This window comes from Oncorhynchus kisutch, linkage group LG5 (assembly GCF_002021735.2).
Source record: "Oncorhynchus kisutch isolate 150728-3 linkage group LG5, Okis_V2, whole genome shotgun sequence".
NCBI lineage: Eukaryota > Metazoa > Chordata > Actinopteri > Salmoniformes > Salmonidae > Oncorhynchus > Oncorhynchus kisutch.
The window spans coordinates 745051-768436 of record NC_034178.2 but is presented as its reverse complement, the minus strand read 5'-3'; the positions used below and the strand labels follow the sequence as shown (position 1 = coordinate 768436).

The window sequence follows — 23386 nt, the reverse complement described above, 5'->3', positions numbered from 1 at the left end:
TTCTCTCTCTCTCTCTCTCTCTCTCTCTCTCTCTCAGTTTCTTTCTCTCTCTCTCTCTCTCTCTCTCTCTCTCTCTCTCTCTCTCTCTCTCTCTCTCTCTCTCAGTTTCTTTCTCTCTCTCTCTCTCTCTCTCTCTCTGTTTCTTCTCTCTCTCTCTCTCTCTCTCTCTGTTTCTTCCTCTCTCTCTCTCTCTCTCTCTCTCTCTCTCAGTTTTTTCCTCTCTCTCTCTCTGTTTCTACCTCTCTCGGTTTCTACCTCTCTCTCGGTTTCTTCCTCTCTCTCTCTCGGTTTCTTCCTAGGTTCCTGTCTTTCTAGTGAGTTTTTCCTAGCCACTGTTGTTCTGTATTGCTTGGTCTTCTGGGTTTTAGGATGGGTTTCTTTTTTTTTTTCAAAGATTTTATTTTCTTAACAATACACTTACCAACATCATTTAGTTAGTTATGCTCCAACTCTCCATCTTGTGTCAACATCAATTATTTGTAGTCTTAGTTCCGATAGTTGTATATTTTCTTTCTAAGAGGAACCCTGACCAGTTCACCCGACGTGCTACCTTGTCACCTGCTGTTTTGACTCAGTCTTGCGCTCTTTGTCGCGCGCTCTCTAGGTTCCTGCCTTTCTAAGCACTTTTTTCCTAGCCACTGCTTTTCTGCATTGCTTGCTCTTTGGGGTTTTAGGCTGGGTTTCTGTATAAGCATTTTGTGACTTTTGCTGTTGTAAAAAGGGCTTTATAAATTTGATTGATTGATTGATGGTAACACACATTCGTTCTGTCTTTGTCTTGACAGGATTGTACCAGTGAGGGATGGTGGGAGGCAGACTACCCATGTGGATCTAACCATCCAGGAACCACCACATCACACAAAGCATGGTAAGCTACGATATGAAGCCCTCTCTGTAATGTAGTGTATGGCAGACCTGGAAGAGCCCTCCACAAGGGCTTTGGTTTTCATTTGGATGTAGGATTACTGTGGTGTAGCTACTCCTCCACTGGGCTGCCTGCTATCATTTCTAAATGGGTCCTGCAGTTGATCCAATAGGAGATGAATCAAACAGCCGCCCCCGTATCGTACCGTGCGCAGGCAGGAAACCCAATTAATCCACTTCCTGGCATCAGTACTCTACTCTGTCATGGACTCGCTCTGTCCAAATAGTATTTTGCTATCTCTCAAATACTTTGAGTGTTTGATTGAGCCTGCCTTGCAGTACGAGTTGGGTGAAAATGTGCACTTTTGGGACAATTTCATTGGTGCCATTGCGCCAGGCAGGCTCAATCAAGTGCAGCTGAAGTATTTGAATAAAAACCAATACTGTTTGAACCCAGTTATGGTTTGGTCTGTGGGAGTAGAACAGAGGGCTGGTCTACTGTAGCGGTACATCAGCAATCCAGGTAGACATGAATCCCCCTGCTAGTGATGATGGATCAGACTGATACATGTAGTTTTCCTGGCTGCCTCAAAGGCTTCTCTTCCCCTGTTAGGAATCAGCTGCAGCTAGCGCTTCCCTCTTACAAGAGCCAGATAGAGCAAGGATTCAATCTAAATGGCACCCTATTCCCTATATAGTGCACTACTTTTGACCAGAGTAGTGCTCTAAATATGGAATAAGGTGCCATTTGCAAAGCAAGGCTCCATATTCTGCTGCTTGTGTGGCGTCTCTCCAATGACCTTGACTTTCCCTTGTAGAGTGGGTCCGGAGACGTGTTCTTAAGTGTTGTGGTTACAGTATGGAGACAGGGCATTTTAAAATGGAGCTCTCTGTTAAATGAATCCCCCCGTGCTTGATTAATGGAGATGTATTACTAATGTGCCTCTAATGGAAATTCTACAAAATATACCCACGTCTACGGATAGTGGTCTCTTGATTGTGTTAACTGTTTAAGAGGATCTTACTACAGCTTTAAAAGTTGATAGTGGATCTATTTTTATTGAGGGGAAATTCAACTTATTATATTTCCAAAAGTGAGTTAATTCACTTTAATATTCTCTAATGTAATATCACAAGAGCTTGTCTAGTAGGACTCCATACACAGTATGCTGAGAAACCATAAACGTGTATAAATGAGAATATCATCCCTTTAGTGCTATAAGGCTCAGTCTCTCATCCCTCTCTTTGGCGTGGTGTGTTGTCTTGTTGCAGGTGGATGCGAGTGCTGCTTGCAGAATGAATCCGCTAGCTGCCCTGGGCATGGACCGTAGCAGCCTGATGAGGGAGAGCCTCCGCGTCCACGGAGGGATGGTCTACCCGGGCATCCGCACCTTGTCTGCCTCCGAAAAATCCAGGGAGGGGGTCTCCTCCTTGCCCCTGGGCTACGACCTAGTCTACAAACCCGAAGGGTTGACCTTGGACGGCAGGAAGCCTGGTAACGGTTATGTTGGTCTGTATAAGAGCTCTCCCCCTGGGTTGCAGAGGCCTGGTGGAGGAGGGGAGGGCCTGGGAATGGAGCGGCGTGTGGGGCCTGGAGATAAACCCTCTGAGCTGGGCCTCAACGGAAACAACGGCTTCCTGCGACTTCCCTGGGCAGTAAACCCGTACGCGGACCCCGGACTGTACCCCTTCCTGGACTCCTCCAAATACGCAGCCCTCAACATGTACAAGGCCTCGTTCCTGTCCCAGCCCTCACCCTACCTGCCCCAGCACCTGGCCTATCAGTCCCTGTGTGGAGGGGCGGGGGGTAGCGCTGCTGGGGCAGAGCGCCTCTTCTACATGCCCCCATACCCCCCCGGCCCCCATCTCCTCCCCCCTGGCCCCTCCTATGAGGATCCCCATGGCCACGGTGGTCCCCAACACCCTCTCACCGATGCAGGGTCTGGGGCCCCGGATTCACCATGAGGCCTCCCCCTATGGGTCCCAGCTTCACCAGCAGCACCAGGCCCACCAGCAGTCCCAACCCCATCACCAGTCACATAGTGACAGGCAGCCCCAGTCCCAACCCCATCACCAGTCACATAGTGACAGGCAGCCCCAGTCCCATCACCAGTCACATAGTGACAGGCAGCCCCAGCCCCAGTCCCAACCCCATCACCAGTCACATAGTGACAGGCAGCACCAGTCCCAACCCCACCATCACCAGTCACATAGTGACAGGCAGCCCCAGTCCCAACCCCATCACCAGTCACATAGTGACAGGCAGACCCAGTCCCAACCCCATCACCAGTCACATAGTGACAGGCAGACCCAGTCCCAACCCCAGTCCCATAGTGACAGGCAGTCCCAGTCCCAACCCCATCACCAATCACACAGTAGAGACAGGCAGCCCCAGTCCCAACCCCAGCCCCATAGTGACAGGCAGCACAACAACAGCAGCAGTAGTAAGCTCAGCCGGACTTCCTCTAGTAAGAGCTCTGGCAGCAGCAACATTCACAACAGTAGCAGTATTACCAGTAGTAGTGCTGGGACTGGCATTAGCAGCAGCCTACCAGTGGACTCCACCCAAGCACTTATAATGCAGTCCCCCCGCACAGCCCCCCACCCTCCCCAGACCTCAGTCCCTCCCCCCTCTCCTCTCATAGACAACAGCACTTTGGACATCCAGAAGTCACTGTTCAGAAGCCCTCCCTGCTCCTCCACCACCACCACCTCTTCCTCCCTGTCGGTGTCCCATCCTTTCTACATGAGCAGCATGGCCTCTGAGCACCGCTCCCCGGTGCGGTCCGGCAGCAGCACCCACAAAGCCAAAGAGCAGGGCAGCAGCTCAGAGCACAGGAATGTGGAGAGGAATGGGGAAAGGAAGCGGAGCCAGTCCCCTTTTAAAGACTTTGTCCTCTGATAGACCAGCAGTACTACAGGCTCCTGCCAAAGACCCTGCGGACAAGCCTCTGGATCTGTCAGCCAAAATCCTGGAGTTGGAAGGCTCCCCCAACGGATTCCCCCCAAAACTAGAGGCCTTGGCTAAGCTGGGCTACTCGCCCGCGGCTCGATACGGCTTACCCCCCAGCCGGGAGCTCCTCAAAGAGACCCTCTCCCCGTCACGGGCTTCCTCCAAAACCTCTGAGAGGCCTGAGATCATTAGCACTTTACGCTCCTCCTGGGTGGTGCCCAGCTCGACCCCGGTCCACGACAGCTCCAGCTCAGACGCCAACCACAACAAAGACCCCTCCGTCATCAAACATAAAAACCTGGAGAACTTGTCTTCAACGCAGCAGCGAAGCTCTTCCTCTCCCAGGATAGGTGAGGTCGATGGGGCTGTCGCCCCAAGCCATGCCCCAGCTGTGGTAGCCCCTTCTGGGAGCCGACCGTCCTCTGCCTCCGCCTCTCCCAAGGTCAACGGTGATTGGCCAAGATCCTCCCCCAACTACTCTGAGACAGCCCCTTCTTCCAACAGAGTGGGCAGCCATCCCTCTTCTGGGAAGCCATTGAAACCCCTCAAGAAACCAGAGGCTCTGGAGATGCTCTTCAAACCCCAGCAGCCGCCCCCACTTAGACAACAGCCATCCGTCCGACAACAGCCATCCGTCCGGCCACCCCCCTAGCCAACTCTACCTGCCCCAGAGTGACGGATATCTGCCCCCTAGCCTAGCCTACGCTAACAGATACCTGCCCTACTCGGTCCAGGAGAGCATGTCCCTGCCCCACATGCCCATGCCAGGCAAAGGCCCAGTGTACCCCCACCCTGTTCTGCTGGGCAGCAGCAGCCTGTACCCACCCCGCCTGCCCCCCAAACACGGCCTCCCGTACGGCATCCCCCCCAGCCACGGAGACTACCTGACCTTCCATGACTCCCAGGAGATGGTCCACCCCCTCATGTCCTCGCCCCACACAGGCCTGGACCTCAAGACCAGCGAGCGCCTGCAGGAGCCCCGGTCCAGGCCCAAGGAGAAGATTTGGCAGCACCACGAGGACTCTGCCCCGGCCTACAAGACCCAGGCCCCAGACACTAAACACACCCGCAGGGGGGACAGAGAGACCGACAGGTCCACAGGCCTGGGCTCAAAGAGCCTCAACCACAAGCCCCTGGCGGGAGCTAGAGAGGAGATAGTCTGTATCGACTTAATCCAAGACGATGGGGACAGCGACTCTCCCCTGACCAAAGCTGTCTCTCCATGCGCTAAGAGAGGAGACCCTTCCAAACCTGTGGGTAGTGGGAGTATCGGGAGAAACGAGGGAAGAGAGGCAGAGCTCCAGCACATGCTCCGTACCGGCCAGGCTGTTGAACTCAGGCCAGGCCAGGCCCACAGGCAGGCAGAGCAGCAGCAACGCAGCCAGCTGTGGCTGGGCTTCCACCCTTCCTCCCTCCGTCCTGAGCCCCCCTCCCTCTCCCCCTGCCCTTTCCCCAGACATGAGGAGGACAGCCCCAGCCCTGCAGAAAGCAGCCCCATCTCTGACCTGCCAGAGGAGCAGACCCTTCGCTGCGCAAGGACTTCTGGAGACCGCACCTCTTGGAACCGTAGAGACCAATCTTTAGAGGGCCTTAAGAGCAGGGACTGTACTTTTGAGGACCCCACCTCTGTGGACCGTAGTTCTGGGGACCGCAGTTTCTGGGACCATACACATGAGGACTGTACTTTTAAGGACCGCAGCTCTTGGGACCGTACACGTGTGGATCTTACATGTAGGGTCCGCTCTTGCGAGGACCGCACCTCCGCAGACCACTCTCCTAGGGAACGCACCTTGAACGAATCTGGGTTTAGGAATGAAAGGACCATGGACCACTACTCGGACCTGGACAAGGACATGCACACGGACACAGAGTCCCATGAGGGTGAGGAGTACGATGACCAAGGCTGCCCCAGGGCCAGGAGGTCCAGCCTGGCCAAGCGCATCGCTAACTCCTCTGGCTACGTTGGTGACCGCATCAAGTGTGTCACCACCGAGCTGTACGCCGACTCCAGCAAGCTGAGCAGAGAGCAGCGGGCACTGCAGGTAATCTCCCAGAACACATACATACCTAACCCTTTTAAAGTTTTTAAAATCATCTCCTTTCCTGGTTCCTACAGCGAAGCAGTATGTGTTGGCTTTTGTTCCAACCCAGGAAAAACACACCTGATTGAAAATCAAGATTTGGGATTTGATGATGACTTTCATCCGGTGTTTTAGCAGTTTGGACCATAAGGAAGGAAGACTGATAGGATGGGTCTTTCTAAGATTTCAGCCAGTCAGGTTTCACTGGGCAGATCTAAAGGACATGGTGGTCTATAGAGAGCAGTGGAGTTGGAAGTACGAAGCTCTCTGCTCTGTATCAGCCCCCCTGCCCTGCCAAGCCCCGTCTCCACAAGCTCCAGTATAATTACTGTTGGCCGTTGCCTTGCCTCCCCTCTGTCTCCCGCCCTCCCTTCCGGCAATCCTCCCGCCTCCTCACCCCCGCCCACGCTATGAGCCCGTGGAGCTGCCCTCCACTGCGGTGGTGTTTTAGTTCACAGAGAGAGCGAGTGAACACAACACGCTGTGTGTGTGTGTGTGTTCCCGTGCTGCTCAGCCAGGCAGAAGCTAAGCTGCTGGCTGTGTATGTGTGTATGTGTGTGTGTGCCATGGCGGCCTGTCAGGCTCTTACAGCCCCGGGCTATTGTTAACCTGCAGGTGAGGCCTGGGGATGGGGGGATAGATGTTGGTGAAGGAGGGGAGGGATAGAGGTAGAGCAGCCAGCCCCCTCCCTTCTCCCAGTCCCCAAAAGGCTCCTCTGTCCTCAAATTATACTCTGTTAACCTCCCCTCCCGCTCCCCCCCCTAGGTCTGTTGGCTGAGCGCTGGGGTGCAGAGACAGCCTGGCTCTATCAGCTCTGCTCTAGTGGAATCCTGGCCAATTCCCAGTCCTTCTCCAACGGTGGAGATTAGCGCCCGCTAGCAGCCCAACCTCCGCTAAACCGACTCAACACAGCCCTGCAACTAGAGCGGCTCTCGCCCCAACCCCAGCCCTATTCCCCCCTCTCATTCCCCAACCTCATGCCCCAGCCTCATTCCCCAGCCTCATTCCCCCCTCTCCTTCCCCAACCCCAGCCATATTCCCCAGTCTCATGCCCCAGCCTCATGCCCCAGCCTCATTCCCCAGACTCATTCCCCAGCCCCAGCCTTATGCCCCAGCCTCATTCCCCAACCCCAGCCTTATGCCCCAGCCTCATTCCCCAACCCCAGCCTTATGCCCCAGCCTCATTCCCCAACCCCAGCCTTATGCCCCAGCCTCATTCCCCAACCCCAGCCCTATTCCCCAGCCGTATGCCCCAGCCTCATTCCCCAGCCTCATTCCCCAACCCCAGCCCTATTCCCCAACCCCAGCCCTATTCCCCAGCCTCATTCCCCAACCCCAGCCCTATTCCCCAGCCTTATGCCCCAGCCTCATTCCCCAGCCTCATTCCCCAACCCCAGCCCTATTCCCCAGCCTTTATTCCCCAACCCCAGCCCTATTCCCAGCCTTATGCCCCAGCCTCATTCCCCAACCCCAGCCCTATTCCCCAGCCTTATGCCCCAGCCTCATTCCCCAACCCCAGCCCTATTCCCCAGCCTTTATTCCCCAACCCCAGTCTCATTCCCCAACCACAGTCTTATTCCCCAGCCTCATTCCCCAACCCCAGGCTTATTTCCCAGTCTCATTCCCCAACCCCAGGCTTATTCCCCAGCCTCATTCCCCAACCCCAGGCTTATTCCCCAGCCTCATTCCCCAGCCCCAGCCTTATGCCCCAGCCTCATTCCCCAACCCCAGCCTTATGCCCCAGCCTCATTCCCCAACCCCAGCCTTATGCCACAGCCTCATTCCCCAACCCCAGCCTTATGCCCCAGCCTCATTCCCCAACCCCAGCCCTATTCCCCAGCCTTATGCCCCAGCCTCATTCCCCAACCCCAGCCCTATTCCCCAACCCCAGCCCTATTCCCCAGCCTTATGCCCCAGCCTCATTCCCCAACCCCAGCCCTATTCCCCAGCCTTATGCCCCAACCTCATTCCCCAGCCTCATTCCCCAACCCCAGCCCTATTCCCCAGCCTTTATTCCCCAACCCCAGCCTCATTCCCCAACCACAGTCTTATTCCCCAGCCTCATTCCCCAACCCCAGGCTTATTCCCCAGCCTCATTCCCCAACCCCAGCCTTATGCCCCAGCCTCATTCCCCAACCCCAGCCCTATTCCCCAGCCTTATGCCCCAGCCTCATTCCCCAGCCTCATTCCCCAACCCCAGCCCTATTCCCCAACCCCAGCCCTATTCCCCAGTCTCATTCCCCAACCCCAGCCCTATTCCCCAGCCTTATGCCCCAGCCTCATTCCCCAGCCTCATTCCCCAACCCCAGCCCTATTCCCCAGCCTTTATTCCCCAACCCCAGCCCTATTCCCAGCCTTATGCCCCAGCCTCATTCCCCAACCCCAGCCCTATTCCCCAGCCTTATGCCCCAGCCTCATTCCCCAACCCCAGCCCTATTCCCCAGCCTTTATTCCCCAACCCCAGCCTCATTCCCCAACCACAGTCTTATTCCCCAGCCTCATTCCCCAACCCCAGGCTTATTTCCCAGCCTCATTCCCCAGCCCCAGCCTTATGCCCCAGCCTCATTCCCCAACCCCAGCCTTATGCCCCAGCCTCATTCCCCAACCCCAGCCTTATGCCACAGCCTCATTCCCCAACCCCAGCCTTATGCCCCAGCCTCATTCCCCAACCCCAGCCCTATTCCCCAGCCGTATGCCCCAGCCTCATTCCCCAGCCTCATTCCCCACAGCCCTATTCCCCAACCCCAGCCCTATTCCCCAGCCTTATGCCCCAGCCTCATTCCCCAACCCCAGCCCTATTCCCCAGCCTTATGCCCCAACCTCATTCCCCAGCCTCATTCCCCAACCCCAGCCCTATTCCCCAGCCTTTATTCCCCAACCCCAGCCTCATTCCCCAACCACAGTCTTATTCCCCAGCCTTTATTCCCCAACCCCAGCCTCATTCCCCAACCACAGTCTTATTCCCCAGCCTCATTCCCCAACCCCAGGCTTATTCCCCAGCCTCATTCCCCAACCCCAGCCTTATTCCCCAGCCTCATTCCCCAACCCCAGCCTTATGCCCCAGCCTCATTCCCCAACCCCAGGCTTATTCCCCAGCCTCATTCCCCAACCCCAGCCTTATTCCCCAGCCTCATTCCCCAACCCCAGTCTTATTCCCCAGCCTCATTCCCCAACCCCAGCCTTATTCCCCAGCCTCATTCCCCAACCCCGGTCTTATTGCCCAGCCTCATTCCCCAACCCCAGTCTTATTCCCCAGCCTCATTCCCCAACCCCAGCCTTATTCCCCAGCCTCATTCCCCAACCCCAGTCTTATTCCCCAGCCTCATTCCCCAACCCCAGTCTTATTCCCCAGCCTCATTCCCCAACCCCAGTCTTATTCCCCAGCCTCATTCCCCAACCCCAGTCTTATTCCCCAGGCTCATTCCCCAACCTCATTCCCCAGCCTCATTCCCCAACCCCAGCCCTATTCCCCAGCTTTTATTCCCCAACCCCAGCCTCATTCCCCAACCACAGTCTTATTCCCCAGCCTCATTCCCCAACCCCATTCTCATTCCCCAGCCTCATACCCCAACCACAGTCTTATTCCCCAGCCTCATTCCCCAACCCCAGGCTTATTCCCCAGCCTCATTCCCCAACCCCAGGCTTATTCCCCAGCCTCATTCCCCAACCCCAGCCTTATTCCTCAGCCTCATTCCCCAACCCCAGGCTTATTCCCCAGCCTCATTCCCCAACCCCAGGCTTATTCCCCAGCCTCATTCCCCAACCCCAGCCTTATTCCCCAGCCTCATTCCCCAACCCCAGTCTTATTCCCCAGCCTCATTCCCCAACCCCAGCCTTATTCCCCAGCCTCATTCCCCAACCCCGGTCTTATTCCCCAGCCTCATTCCCCAACCCCAGTCTTATTCCCCAGCCTCATTCCCCAACCCCAGCCTTATTCCCCAGCCTCATTCCCCAACCCCAGTCTTATTCCCCAGCCTCATTCCCCAACCCCAGTCTTATTCCCCAGCCTCATTCCCCAACCCCAGTCTTATTCCCCAGCCTCATTCCCCAACCCCAGTCTTATTCCCCAGGCTCATTCCCCAACCCCAGGCTTATTCCCCAGCCTCATTCCCCAACCCCAGTCTTATTCCCCATTCTCATTCCCAACCCCATTCTTATTCCCCAGCCTCATTCCCCAACCCCAGTCTTATTCCCCAGCCTCATTCCCCAACCCCAGTCTTATTCCCCAGCCTCATTCCCCAACCCCAGTCTTATTCCCCAGCCTCATTCCCCAACCCCAGCCTTATTCCCAGCCCTATTCCCCAGCCTCATTCCCCAACCCCAGTCTTATTCCCCAGCCTCATTCCCCAACCCCAGCCTTATTCCCAGCCCTATTCCCCAGCCTCATTCCCCAACCCCAGCCTTATTCCCAGCCCTATTCCCCAGCCTCATTCCCCAACCCCAGCCTTATTCCCAGCCCTATTCCCCAGTCTCATTCCCCAACCCCAGCCTTATTCCCAGCCCTATTCCGCAGCCTCATTCCCCAACCCCAGCCCTATTTCCCAGCCTCAGCCTCTGCTGCCTGGTCATTGATTTATCACTGAATTAATGTTTTGTATATGGGAGCCCAACAGGGAGGTTTCTATGACGCCCAAGATTGTGTGCTCCAGTGTTCATGTCTTTCTAGATTGGCATTTGGCTGTCAGAAACCCTGTTGTATTGAATTTGATCTATAGGCTATTATAAATTGGGTGGTTTGAGCCCTGAATGCTGATTGGCTGACAGCCATATACCATGGGTATGGCAAAACATGTATTTTTACTGCTCTAATTACATTGGTAACCAATTTATAATAGCAATTAGGCACCTCGGGGGTTTGTGGTTTATGGCCAATATACCACGTTGCGTCGTGCATAAGAACAGCCCTTAGCTGTGGTATATTGACCATATACCACATCGGCGTGGGCCTTATTGCTTAATTCACACCTCTGTTTACCTTGCTACTCTGACTTGTTTATTAAATCAATTCATATGCATAACTGTGTGATGTTAATAGGATGGGTTTTAATATTAATGAATGTCAGTTTTCTATATCACTGAAATGACAGTTGTATGACTGAAATGACTGGCCAAAAATATTGAGCACCCGTTTAATTCAATTACTTAGATGGAAGGCTTAACACAAGAGGACAGTAAATTAAGTCAACCTGCTGCTTACTGTGAGGTCAGTTCATTTACACTTCTTATTCCAAAATTTGACAAAATATTATTTTCATTTTGGTTTTTGCGGTTTCAGGAGCGTAGTAAAAGAATCAGGCTTTTCTGTCGTTGTTTTTGTGTGTTTCTGTTAGACAGCCAGTCAGGAGTAAAAGTGGACAAGGGGCATGGAGTTCTGTTACCAGACCAAAACTGTTTTATTGATGTCAATATTGTTAGCTGTTGTTGAGGTGACCTCACTGTAAAGCATGAACGGCTACAGAGAGAGTCAACAGAGAGTCTAAAATGGCTTCCTTTCCTTGTCCCCTCTCCTTCCTCAATCTGCACTAATCTGATCTCACAACAAGTTGACAGGTGAAGGTTAGGCTACATAACAGCTCTCCAGAGGCTGGCGTTCACCCTGTCAGCTCTTGCATCCACGTCAGTGCAGATGACGGAAAGGAGACCATAACTAAAGGGAGGAAATAAGGGAAGGAGGAAGGAAGTCACTTTGGCCTTTGGGGACGCAGACCCTTAGTAGAGGAGCAGGGAAAGAGGCCTCGTGCGGAGAGAGAGAGAGAGAGAGAGAGAGAGAGAGAAAAAGAAAAAGAGAGCAGCGCAGGGTCGGTCTCATGACTGTGTGTGTGTGTGTGTGTGTCTGTAGCGTGCTATGCTGCGCTTCTCTGAGCTGGAACTGAAGGAGAAGGAGGGAGGAGGGGCGGCGGTGGACTTGGCAGACAGCCAGCGTGAGCGGAGAGAGGGGGATGGAGATGGAGGAGAGGACAGGGCGCGCTGCCAAGGCCCAGCCAGAATGGGGCCAGGGGCCTCAGCCCTCACAGACGAGGCTGAGAAGGACGGTAAGAGGAACCCAGAGTACTCCACACACACACACACACACACACACACACACACTCCTACCTACCTCAAAGAGCTGCTGCGTACTTCCTCCCTGCCCAGGGACAGCCCCAGAGCTGTAACACGGTGCAGCAGCTCGTAACCAGCGGATACGGGGAGGTAAACACATCCGCCCGACCTGCCTAGCCTCCCCCTCTCTCTCCCTTCCTCATGAGGGCTGACGGAGGGGTTTCTCTCTCTCTATTGTAACAAAACAGCCTTCATATTTAACCCTTCCCTGTCCTTCCTCCATAACAGGAGCTGCTTTGCATATGAAGCCACATCATTAGAATGCGTGGGAGAGGAATTTGGAGTCTATATTAGGGGAAGATATTTCAACACGCTGTGTGTTATAGCTCTTACGGAATATTGCAGGGCATATAGCTGTTATGGCATAGTGCAGGTCATATAGCTGTTATGGCATAGTGCAGGGCATATAGCTGTTATGGCATAGTGCAGGTCATATAGCTGTTATGGCATAGTGCAGGTCATATAGCTGTTATGGCATAGTCCAGGTCATATAGCTGTTATGGCATAGTGCAGGTCATATAGCTGTTATGGCATAGTGCAGGTCATATAGCTGTTATGGCATAGTGCAGGTCATATAGCTGTTATGGCATAGTGCAGGTCATATAGCTGTTATGGCATAGTGCAGGTCATATAGCTGTTATGGCATAGTGCAGGGCATATAGCTGTTATGGCATAGTGCAGGTCATATAGCTGTTATGGCATAGTGCAGGGCATATAGCTGTTATGGCATAGTGCAGGGCATATAGCTGTTATGGCATAGTGCAGGACATATAGCTGTTATGGCATAGTGCAGGTCATATAGCTGTTATGGCATAGTGTAGGACATATAGCTGTTATGGCATAGTGCAGGACATATAGCTGTTATGGCATAGTGCAGGTCATATGGCTGTTATGGCATAGTGCAGGTCATATAGCTGTTATGGCATAGTGCAGGTCATATAGCTGTTATGGCATAGTGCAGGGCATATAGCTGTTATGGCATAGTGCAGGGCATATAGCTGTTATGGCATAGTGCAGGGCATATAGCTGTTATGGCATAGTGCAGGGCATATAGCTGTTATGGCATAGTGCAGGGCATATAGCTGTTATGGCATAGTGTAGGTCATATAGCTGTTATGGCATAGTGCAGGTCATATAGCTGTTATGTCATATAGCTGTTATGGCATAGTGCAGGTCATATAGCTGTTATGTCATATAGCTGTTATGGCATAGTGCAGGTCATATAGCTGTTATGGCATAGTGCAGGTCATATAGCTGTTATGGCATAGTGCAGGGCATATAGCTGTTATGGCATAGTGCAGGTCATATAGCTGTTATGACATAGTGCAGGTCATATAGCTGTTATGGCATAGTGCAGGTCATATAGCTGTTATGGCATAGTGCAGGTCATATAGCTGTTATGGCATAGTGCAGGTCATATAGCTGTTATGGCATAGTGCAGGTCATATAGCTGTTATGACATAGTGCAGGTCATATAGCTGTTATGGCATAGTTGTTATGCATACCTGCACTATGCCATAACAGCTATATGACCTGCACTATGCCATAACAGCTATATTCCCTGCACTATGCCATAACAGCTATATGACGTGCACTATGCCATAACAGCTATATGACCTGCACTATGTCGGAGGGCATGCTGTCCGGTCCTCTGGCAGTCTCTATGGGGGTGCCACAGGGTTCAATTCTCGGGCGACTCTATTCTCTGTATATATCAATGATGTTGCTCTTGCTGCGGGCGATTCCCTGATCCACCTCTACGCAGACGACACCATTCTGTATACTTCCGGCCCGTCCTTGGACACTGTGCTATCTAACCTCCAAACGAGCCTCAATGCCATACAACACTCCTTCCGTGGCCTCCAACTGCTCTTAAACGCTAGTAAAACCAAATGCATGCTTTTCAACCGTTCGCTGCCAGCACCCGCACGCCCGACTAGCATCACCACCCTGGATGGTTCCGACCTAGAATATGTGGACATCTATAAGTACCTAGGTGTCTGGCTAGACTGTAAACTCTCCTTCCAGACTCATATCAAACATCTCCAATCTAAAATCAAATCTAGAGTCGGCTTTCTATTCCGCAACAAAGCCTCCTTCACTCACGCCGCCAAACTTACCCTGTAAAACTGACTATCCTACCGATCCTCGACTTCGGCGATGTCATCTACAAAATAGCTTCCAACACTCTACTCAGCAAACTGGATGCAGTTTATCACAGTGCCATCCGTTTTGTTACTAAAGCACCGTATACCACCCGCAACACCCACCCGTAGCACGCGCTCCAGCAGGTGTATCTCACTGATCATCCCTAAAGCCAACACCTCATTTGGCCGCCTTTCGTTCCAGTTCTCTGCTGCCTGTGACTGGAACGAATTGCAAAAATCGCTGAAGTTGGAGACTTTTATCTCCCTCACCAACTTCAAACATCAGCTATCTGAGCAGCTAACCGATCGCTGCAGCTGTACATAGTCTATCGGTAAATAGCCCACCCAATTTTACCTATCTCATCCCCATACTGTTTATATTTATTTACTTTTCTGCTCTTTTGCAGGTCATATAGCTGTTATGGCATAGTGCAGGGCATATAGCTGTTATGGGTGAACTTCCTCTCTGGATGTTTTGGAAACCAGTGGACATCGCACGCAGTGGCACACGTTGCCATGTTGAACCCCCCTTTGGTGGCGTGTTGCCATGGCGCAGACGCTGTTGTTATGGGGTGCGCGCCGTGCCGAGCGGAGTGGCGTGAGTCATATGATGCTGTTTGCCAGATGGAGAGATATTTGGGGCGCTGGCAGGACAGGACCTGGGGGGATGGGTGTGTGTCCCAGAGCAGGGCCAGTACAAGGGCAGCCCTGTGAGGCAGCACAGCATGTAGCCAGGGTCTGGGCTACAGCCAGAGAAAGAGAGAGAGAAAGCGAGTGGAAAGATAGAAGGGGAAAAAGAAAGAACGGGCGATGGTGAGCAGACACCCCCACCAGCTGCCTTTGATCCAAGCGGCTGCTTTAGAGCCTGGAGACATTCTCAAGGAGCCTTTTACAGCCCCGGACATGCAGAGGAGGGAGGGAGGGAGGTCTGGAAAAGTGAGAGAGGACAGAGCGAAGGGGAGAGAGGGCAGAGCGAAGGGGAGAGAGGGCAGAGAGAAGGGGAGAGAGGGCAGAGAGAAGGGGAGAGAGGGTTAGAGAGAAGGGAAGAGAGGGCAGAGAGAAGGGAAGAGAGGGCAGAGAGAAGGGGAGAGAGGACAGAGAGAAGGAGAGAGAGGGCAGAGAGAAGGGGAGAGAGGACAGAGAGAAGGAGAGAGAGGACAGAGGGAAAGAGAGAGGGCAGAGAGAAGGCGAGAGAGGACAGAGGGAAAGGGAGAGGGCAGAGAGAAGGGGAGAGAGGGCAGAGAGAAGGGGAGAGAGGACAGAGGGAAAGAGAGAGGGCAGAGAGAAGGGGAGAGAGGACAGAAGGAAAGAGAGAGGGCAGAGAGAAGGGGAGAGAGGACAGAGCGAAGGGGAGAGAGGGCAGAGCGAAGGGGAGAGAGGGCAGAGAGAAGGGAAGAGAGGGCAGAGAGAAGGGGAGAGAGGGCAGAGAGAAGGGGAGAGAGGGCAGAGAGAAGGGGAGAGAGGGCAGAGAGAAGGGGAGAGAGGGTTAGAGAGAAGGGAAGAGAGGGCAGAGAGAAGGGAAGAGAGGGCAGAGAGAAGGGGAGAGAGGACAGAGCGAAGGGGAGAGAGGGCAGAGCGAAGGGGAGAGAGGGCAGAGAGAAGGGAAGAGAGGGCAGAGAGAAGGGGAGAGAGGGCAGAGAGAAGGGGAGAGAGGGCAGAGAGAAGGGGAGAGAGGGCAGAGAGAAGGGGAGAGAGGGTTAGAGAGAAGGGGAGAGAGGACAGAGAGAAGGAGAGAGAGGGCAGAGAGAAGGGGAGAGAGGACAGAGAGAAGGAGAGAGAGGACAGAGGGAAAGAGAGAGGGCAGAGAGAAGGCGAGAGAGGACAGAGGGAAAGGGAGAGGGCAGAGAGAAGGGGAGAGAGGGCAGAGAGAAGGGGAGAGAGGACAGAGGGAAAGAGAGAGGGCAGAGAGAAGGGGAGAGAGGACAGAAGGAAAGAGAGAGGGCAGAGAGAAGGGAGAGAGGACAGAGGGAAAGAGAGAGGGCAGAGAGAAGGGGAGAAAGGACAGAGGGAAAGAGAGAGGGCAGAGAGAAGGGGAGAGAGGACAGAGGGAAAGAGAGAAAGAGAGAGGGCAGAGAGAAGGGGAGAGAGGACAGAGGGAAAGAGAGAGGGCAGAGAGAAGGGGAGAGAGAGAGCTGAAAGCAGCAGTGGGTGGGAATAGGGGGCAGAGCTGGAAGCCAGCCCGAGCTGATGTTTGAAGCTAATTTGAGCCCAGGGAGTCGGAAAGACCCAGTCGCTCGCTCTCTCTCTCTCTCGCTGCCTCTCTCTCTCTCGCTGCCTCTCTCGCTCTCGCTGCCTCTCTCTCTCTCGCTGCCTCTCTCTCTCCCTCGCTGCCTCTCTCGCTCTCGCTGCCTCTCTCTCTCTCGCTGCCTCTCTCTCTCCCTCGCTGCCTCTCTCTCTCTCTCTGCCTCTCTCTCTCTCTGCCTCTCTCTCTCTCACTGCCATTCTCTCTCTCTCTCGCTGCCTCTCTCTCTCCCTCTCTCTCTGCCTCTCTCTCTCTGCCTCTCTCTCTCTGCCTCACTCTGCCTCTCTCTCTCTGCCTCACTCTGCCTCTCTCTCTCTGCCTCACTCTGCCTCTCTCTCTCTCTCTCTGCCTCTCTCTCTCTCTGCCTCTCTCTCTCTCTCTCTCTCTCGCTGCCTCTCTCTCTCACTGCCTCTCTCTCTCTCTCTCTCACTGCCCCTCTCTCTCTCACTGCCCCTCTCTCTCTCTCTCGCTGCCCCTCTCTCTCTCTCTCTCTCTCTCTCTCTCGCTGCCTCTCTCTCTCTCTCTCTCTGCCTCTCTCTCTCTCTCTCTCTCTCTCTCTCTCTCTCGCTGCCTCTCTTGCTGCCTCTGTGTGTGGGAAGAGCATGGTGGGCCTCTGCCAAACATAGGCGTGGCTTCTACCTCTCTCTCTCTCTCTCTCTGCCTCTCTCTCTCTCTGCCTCTCTCTCTGCCTCTCTCTCTCTCGCTGCCTCTCTCTCTCTCGCTGCCTCTCTTGCTGCCTCTGTGTGTGGGAAGAGCATGGTGGGCCTCGGCCAAACATAGCGGTGGTTGCTGGGCTGGTTAGTGGCTGCTGTTTGTGTGGGGAGTATTTTCTACCTCGTCTTGAGACTGGACCAGCAGTCATCATTTTAAACTGATTTAGTTTGATGAGAGTGCTGTGGTTTCTCGAGTGCTGCTCATTGTATTTGATTATCCCCCTTCTGTGTGTGTGTGTGTGTGTGTGCAGGTGTGCAGCTGACGTGCCCCAACAACAGAGTGCCTGTTCTCCAGCGATGCCCACACACTGAGGGCCTCCCACCCAGAGAGAGGGAGCAGGCTGGCCCCGACCTGGAGGAGAGGAAGAGGGGGATGATGCTGGAGAAAGAGGAGAGGGTGTGTGTGCTCCCACGGGAGCGGTCTGCCAGCCTGCCCACGGCCCCGGTGGAAAGGCTTGCCCAGAAGGATGCCAACCCTGGCATCATGCCCACCATGCCAGCCTCCATGCCCACCGCGGTGCCTGGCAGGAAACACGCATATGCCCTGGAACCGTGCCAGCCGCTCCAGGCCGACAGCCAGGGGAAAGAGCGGGAGGAAAATGAGAGAGAAGAGGAGAAGGAGGAGACGATGGATGTTCCATCCAAAAGAGCCAGGCTAACCAACGGTAAGGGCCCTCGTCATGGATCTACACTGCTCAAAAAAATAAAGGGAACACTTAAACAACACAATGTAACTCCAAGTCAATCACACTTCTGTGAAATCAAACTGTCCACTTAGGAAGCAACACTGATTGACAATAAATTTCACAGGCTGTTGTGCAAATGGAATAGACAACAGGTGGAAATTATAGGCAATTAGCAAGACACCCCCAATAAAGGAGTAGTTCTGCAGGTGGTGACCACAGACCACTTCTCAGTTCCTATGCTTCCTGGCTGATGTTTTGGTCACTTTTGAATGCTGGCGGTGCTTTCACTCTAGTGGTATCATGAGACGGAGTCTACAACCCACACAAGTGGCTCAGGTATTGCAGCTCATCCAGGATGGCACATCAATGCGAGCTGTGGCAAGAAGGTTTGCAGTGTCTGTCAGCGTAGTATCCAGAGCATGGAGGCGCTACCAGGAGACAGGCCTGTACATCAGGAGACGTGGAGGAGGCCGTAGGAGGGCAACAACCCAGCAGCAGGACCGCTACCTCCGCCTTTGTGCAAGGAGGAGCACTGCCAGAGCCCTGCAAAATGACCTCCAGCAGGCCACAAATGTGCATGTGTCTGCTCAAATGGTTAGAAACAGACTCCATGAGGGTGGTATGAGGGCCCGACGTCCACCGGTGGGGGTTGTGCTTACAGCCCAACACCGTACGGGACGTTTGGCATTTGGCAGGGAACACCAAGATTGGCAAATTCGCCACCGGCGCCCTGTGCTCTTCACAGATGAAAGCAGGTTCACACTGAGCACATGTGACAGACGTGACAGAGTCTGGAGACGCTGTGGAGAACGTTCTGCTGCCTGCAACATCCTCCAGCATGACCGGTTTGGCGGTGGGTCAGTCATGGTGTGGGGTGGCATTTCTTTGGGGGGCCGCACAGCCCTCCATGTGCTCGCCAGAGGTAGCCTGACTGCCATTAGGTACCGAGATGAGATCCTCAGACCCCTTGTGAGACCATATGCTGGTGCGGTTGGCCCTGGGTTCCTCCTAATGCAAGACAATGCTAGACCTCATGTGGCTGGAGTGTGTCAGCAGTTCCTGCAAGAGGAAGGCATTGATGCTATGGACTGGCCCGCCCGTTCCCCAGACCTGAATCCAATTGAGCACATCTGGGACATCATGTCTCGCTCCATCCACCAACGCCACGTTGCACCACAGACTGTCCAGGAGTTGGCGTATGCTTTAGTCCAGGTCTGGGAGGAGATCCCTCAGGAGACCATCCGCCACCTCATCAGGAGCATGCCCAGGCGTTGTAGGGAGGTCATACAGGCACGTGGAGGCCACACACACTACTGAGCCTCATTTTGACTTGTTTTAAGGACATTACATCAAAGTTGGATCAGCCTGTAGTGTGGTTTTCCACTTTTGATTTGATTTCCATTGATAATTTTTGTGTGATTTTGTTGTCGGCACATTCAACTATGTAAAGAAAAAAGTATTTAATAAGAATATTTAATTCATTCAGATCTAGGATGTGTTATTTTAGTGTTCCCTTTATTTTTTTGAGCAGTGTATTTACCTCTCCATTATTCTTCCCTTCCTCTTTCTCTCCCTCCTTCCTCATCCCTCGCTCAGTGACAAGAGAATCCCCCCATCCTGTCTGTCATCACTCTCTCCCCGGCCTGGATTCATCTGCTTTCATGTGGCTGGGCTCTCTCACTCCTTCTCTCCCTCTCTCCCTCTGTCGTTCTCTTTTGTGGTGGTGTCTTTCTCAGTCTTTTCATGTAGTGCGATGTGTGTTCAGTTGCCTACACGAAACCAAACACACACACACTCAGCTGTGATTCGTCAAGGGGCTCTGCGGTGTCGTGCTTCACAAACAGACCAGTTTGGTTTCAACCCAAAATAACATTCTGAGAATCACTACTTCATTTAAAACTCTGTGGAATTGCTCCCATTTGTTGTTAACAGGAGGTTGGAGGTGAGCTCTTTCACAACAGCACAGCTTTTCATTTAAAAACAAATGTTTAACTTCTTTTATTAGCTGAGCTTCCAATGCAACTAAATTCATTAAATTCAAGCGCATTTCGTTACAATTCGTGCCTCTTTATTTGGAAAGGATCAACTGGATTTTTCCACCCAAATGTAATGACTGACTTGGTTTCCCAAACGTTGATTTAACCTCTGGTCGTCCATCTCCTCAGGCCCCACTGAGCCCGTCCCAGAGGAACTAAAGAACCTCAAGGTGTGTATCGAGCTGACCGGCCTCCGACTCAGCAAGCCCCGCCTCGCCCAGGAGCTCAGCCAATGGCAGGCCGCCACCCAGAGGTCGACAGAGGTCAACGGAAGCATGGCCATGACGACGATCCTGCCCAACGGGTGCCCCGAGGTTGGCTTCACAGACAGGAAGGTTGCCTCACAGGAAGACCGGAGCCTGAAACGCAGGTCAGAGGTCAACGGCCACGCCTGGTGCCATGAAACGTTTGGTCACGGCGACATCGAGCGAGGTACGTAAAAACAAAATTGATAAAAATTGCTTATTTTGGGTCTTCTAGAGTTTGGGTTTTCGTATAATATTCATCCATCCAACCATCCTTTCTGGCAGATGTTGACAACAGTTTTCAGTTGAGTCACGGAGGCATTGAGCTGTGTGGATGTGGAATGCATGATAATCATGTTCTTTACTACCGTCCATAAAGAACAATAACCCCACCTTTTATTGACTCAACATCAATAAAAGCCACTCCAGCGCTGTAGTGTTGAGTCACTCACTGCATTCAGCACCATGAATGTATTCCACTGCACATTTCACTGCACCTATTTTATTAGTTAAACATTTTGGGGACGAGCTTTGCTCCCATCTTCCACCTTTTCACTGTAGGCTACGGGCGTGTTGCCTTGGCTAAATGACCTTGAAGATTGGCCTGTCGCCAGCTAGCTAGCGTAGTCTACGTGTTGTATGTTCCCTTCGGGGGTACAGAGAGAACAGAGGTCAGGGGAGTGGGCTGAGCAGTGAACGTGAAACACCAGGTGTTGGTGTGGTAACGAAGGCAGTAGGCAGCCGTTTTGGGGATATGTTAGTGGTTGTCTGGGTGACAGACGGCTTGTACCTCTCTCCTTCTCCTTCTCTCTCTTGCTCTATCTCACACAACGTTCTCTCTCTCTCCCACTACCTCTCTCTGGCACTTAAACGATATCGCCGTGGCAACTCGTGCCTGGGCATAATGAGGCGTGAGATTCCACCGTTAATAACACTGGTAGTTCAACCAGCAGTTCTCTCTCTCTGCTTTTTCCTGGGGGGTTTTCTCTCCACCAGCCATTGTATTTCTTCCCCCTCTGTCTCTCACTTTCTCATCTCAGCGTCTCCAATCTAGCATCTCTGATTTATTTCTGCTAGTCACCTGTTCATTCCTTCTCTCGCCTCTATCTTTCTCCTATCTCTCTCCTTGATATCGTATCTTCCTTTCTTGTCTTCAGTAAAGAGTCTAACTGTGTGAGCACTCACGGCTCCTCTGACGTATGGAACATGCAGTGGTGTGTGTCAGTCAAACTGCTCTTCTCTGAATTGCTTTTCAGCCGTGTTGCATTCTAATGGTTGTTTAACGAACCTACAAGCAAACACACACACACACACACACTCACTCAACGGTCCACAAATAGATATCCGCTTTGCATCAGACACACACACTCCTTCGCATCCCCTGTGCTACACACACCCCTCAGTCAGACACACACACATTCTCTGTGTAAGTGACTAGACACTACACACACACACCCCACCCTTTCCATTAGTCTCGTTTGTCAGGGCGTTTAGAGGTGTGTTCAAAGCTCCTCCACGTTGTCCCAGGGTTTGTCAGGGCGTTTAGAGGTGTGTTCAATGCTCCTCCACGTTGTCCCAGGGTTTGTCAGGGCGTTTAGAGGTGTGTTCAAAGCTCCTCCACGTTGTCCCAGGGTTTGTCAGGGCGTTTAGAGGTGTGTTCAAAGCTCCTCCACGTTGTCCCAGGGTTTGTCAGGGCGTTTAGAGGTGTGTTCAAAGCTCCTCCACGTTGTCCCAGGGTTTGGCAGGGTACGTTGACTCATTTGAAGATGTGCTCCTCCACGCCAGGCAGATTAGAGCCCTGTTAAACCTTGAGTGGTGTAAAAGGGGTTGAATAGGATGAGGGGTGACATGATGTTTAAAGTGGGTCCTCTAAGCCCTGGAGGAAACACAACAGTACAGGGTATTAATTGCACCTTATTGGAGAAGGGAAGCGGTTTACACACCACACATGCTTTAGTTCGCAACACCTTTCTGGGGACTGTTCCCTGTGCTGGGGGGAGGGAGGGGGGGTCCGGGGTAGCTAGGGGATAATAGGCATCATCCTGCATACTGCGAGACAGGTTGACACACATCCACACACACATACACACACACACACTAAACAATAGGAATTGTTTAGTAGTAAGCAGAACATGTGCCTATTGTTGTCATGGTACCCAGTCTGTCCATAGAGTTCTTGAGAGACGCACACAATATAGAATGTGTCATTTTTTCCTCACACCATGTAGCCCCTCCTCTATTTAGCCCCTCCTCCATTTACTAGGAAAGGGCTGTGGTGTGTGACCAGGTAAGTGTGAGAACGAGTGCGTGTGTGTGGTGGATTGGCCTCTCCCCTCTGGATATCCTCAGAGGAGGAGAAAGGAGGAAGGCCATTTGCAGCGAGCCTCCCGCCCAGCACGATAAATCATTTACCAGATGGACGAGTTAAACCTCCCCACTGGCTCTCTGAAACCGCCTCTCTGTCTCTTCACCACGTGTGTGTGCGTGCAAATGAGTGTGTGTATCGCTGTGCGTGTAAATGAGTGTGTGTATCGCTGTGTGTGTGCGTGTAAATGAGTTTGTGTAACGCTGTGTGCGTGCGTGCAAATGAGTGTGTGTATCGCTGTGTGTGTGCGTGTAAATGAGTGTGTGTAACGCTGTGTGCGTGCGTGCAAATGAGTGTGTGTATCGCTGTGTATTGCAGCTGCACCCAGTCTGTCATTTCGTATGTTTCATGTCGCTGTTGGTGCACGCAATGGAAAACAGCTGACACACACCCTCATCTCGCTTCAGCTCATTCCCTTGTGTTTTCTCTCGCTCTCACTCTCCTGCACTCCCTCTCGCTCTCTTTGTTCTGCTCGTTCTCCCCCGCTCGCTCTCTCTCTCTCTCTCTCGCGCGCTCTTTGTCTCGCAGGCTTTCTGCCCTTTTGCAATCACTCTCCATCTCTTGCCCAATCTCTCTCACCTCTCTCTCTCTCTCTCTCACCTCTCTGTTTTCCCTCTCTGTCTGTCATATTTCATATATCCCTCCTGTATCCCATAACCCCCTCCTCTAGATCAGAATCCCCAGATCCACAGATGTCTTCGTGAGAACGTCACTCTCGCATTCAGTCCCAGCCCTCTGTCTCATCACGTTCTCTAGTCCCAGCCCTCTGTCTCATCACGTTCTCTAGGCCCAGCCCTCTGTCTCATCACGGTCTCTAGGCCCAGCCCTCTGTCTCATCACGTTCTCTAGTCCCAGCCTTCTGTCTCATCACGTTCTCTAGTCCCAGCCCTCTGTCTCATCACGTTCTCTAGGCCCAGCCCTCTGTCTCATCACGTTCTCTAGTCCCAGCACTCTG

General features: G+C 53.0%; 1 protein-coding gene across 1 annotated transcript in view; it reads left to right on the top strand.

The window, feature by feature from the left end:
• Positions 1-23386, top strand: part of LOC109890336 (BCL-6 corepressor) — a gene marked incomplete in the record, with an annotated part of 70781 nt that overhangs the window by 8991 nt on the left and 38404 nt on the right. Inside the window, 9 exon segments of the mRNA XM_031823847.1 lie at positions 786-868; positions 2137-2732; positions 2734-3682; positions 3684-4466; positions 4468-5859; positions 11045-11101; positions 11738-11930; positions 17351-17764; positions 19951-20253. Coding sequence (XP_031679707.1) covers positions 2161-2732; positions 2734-3682; positions 3684-4466; positions 4468-5859; positions 11045-11101; positions 11738-11930; positions 17351-17764; positions 19951-20253 — 4663 coding nt within the window.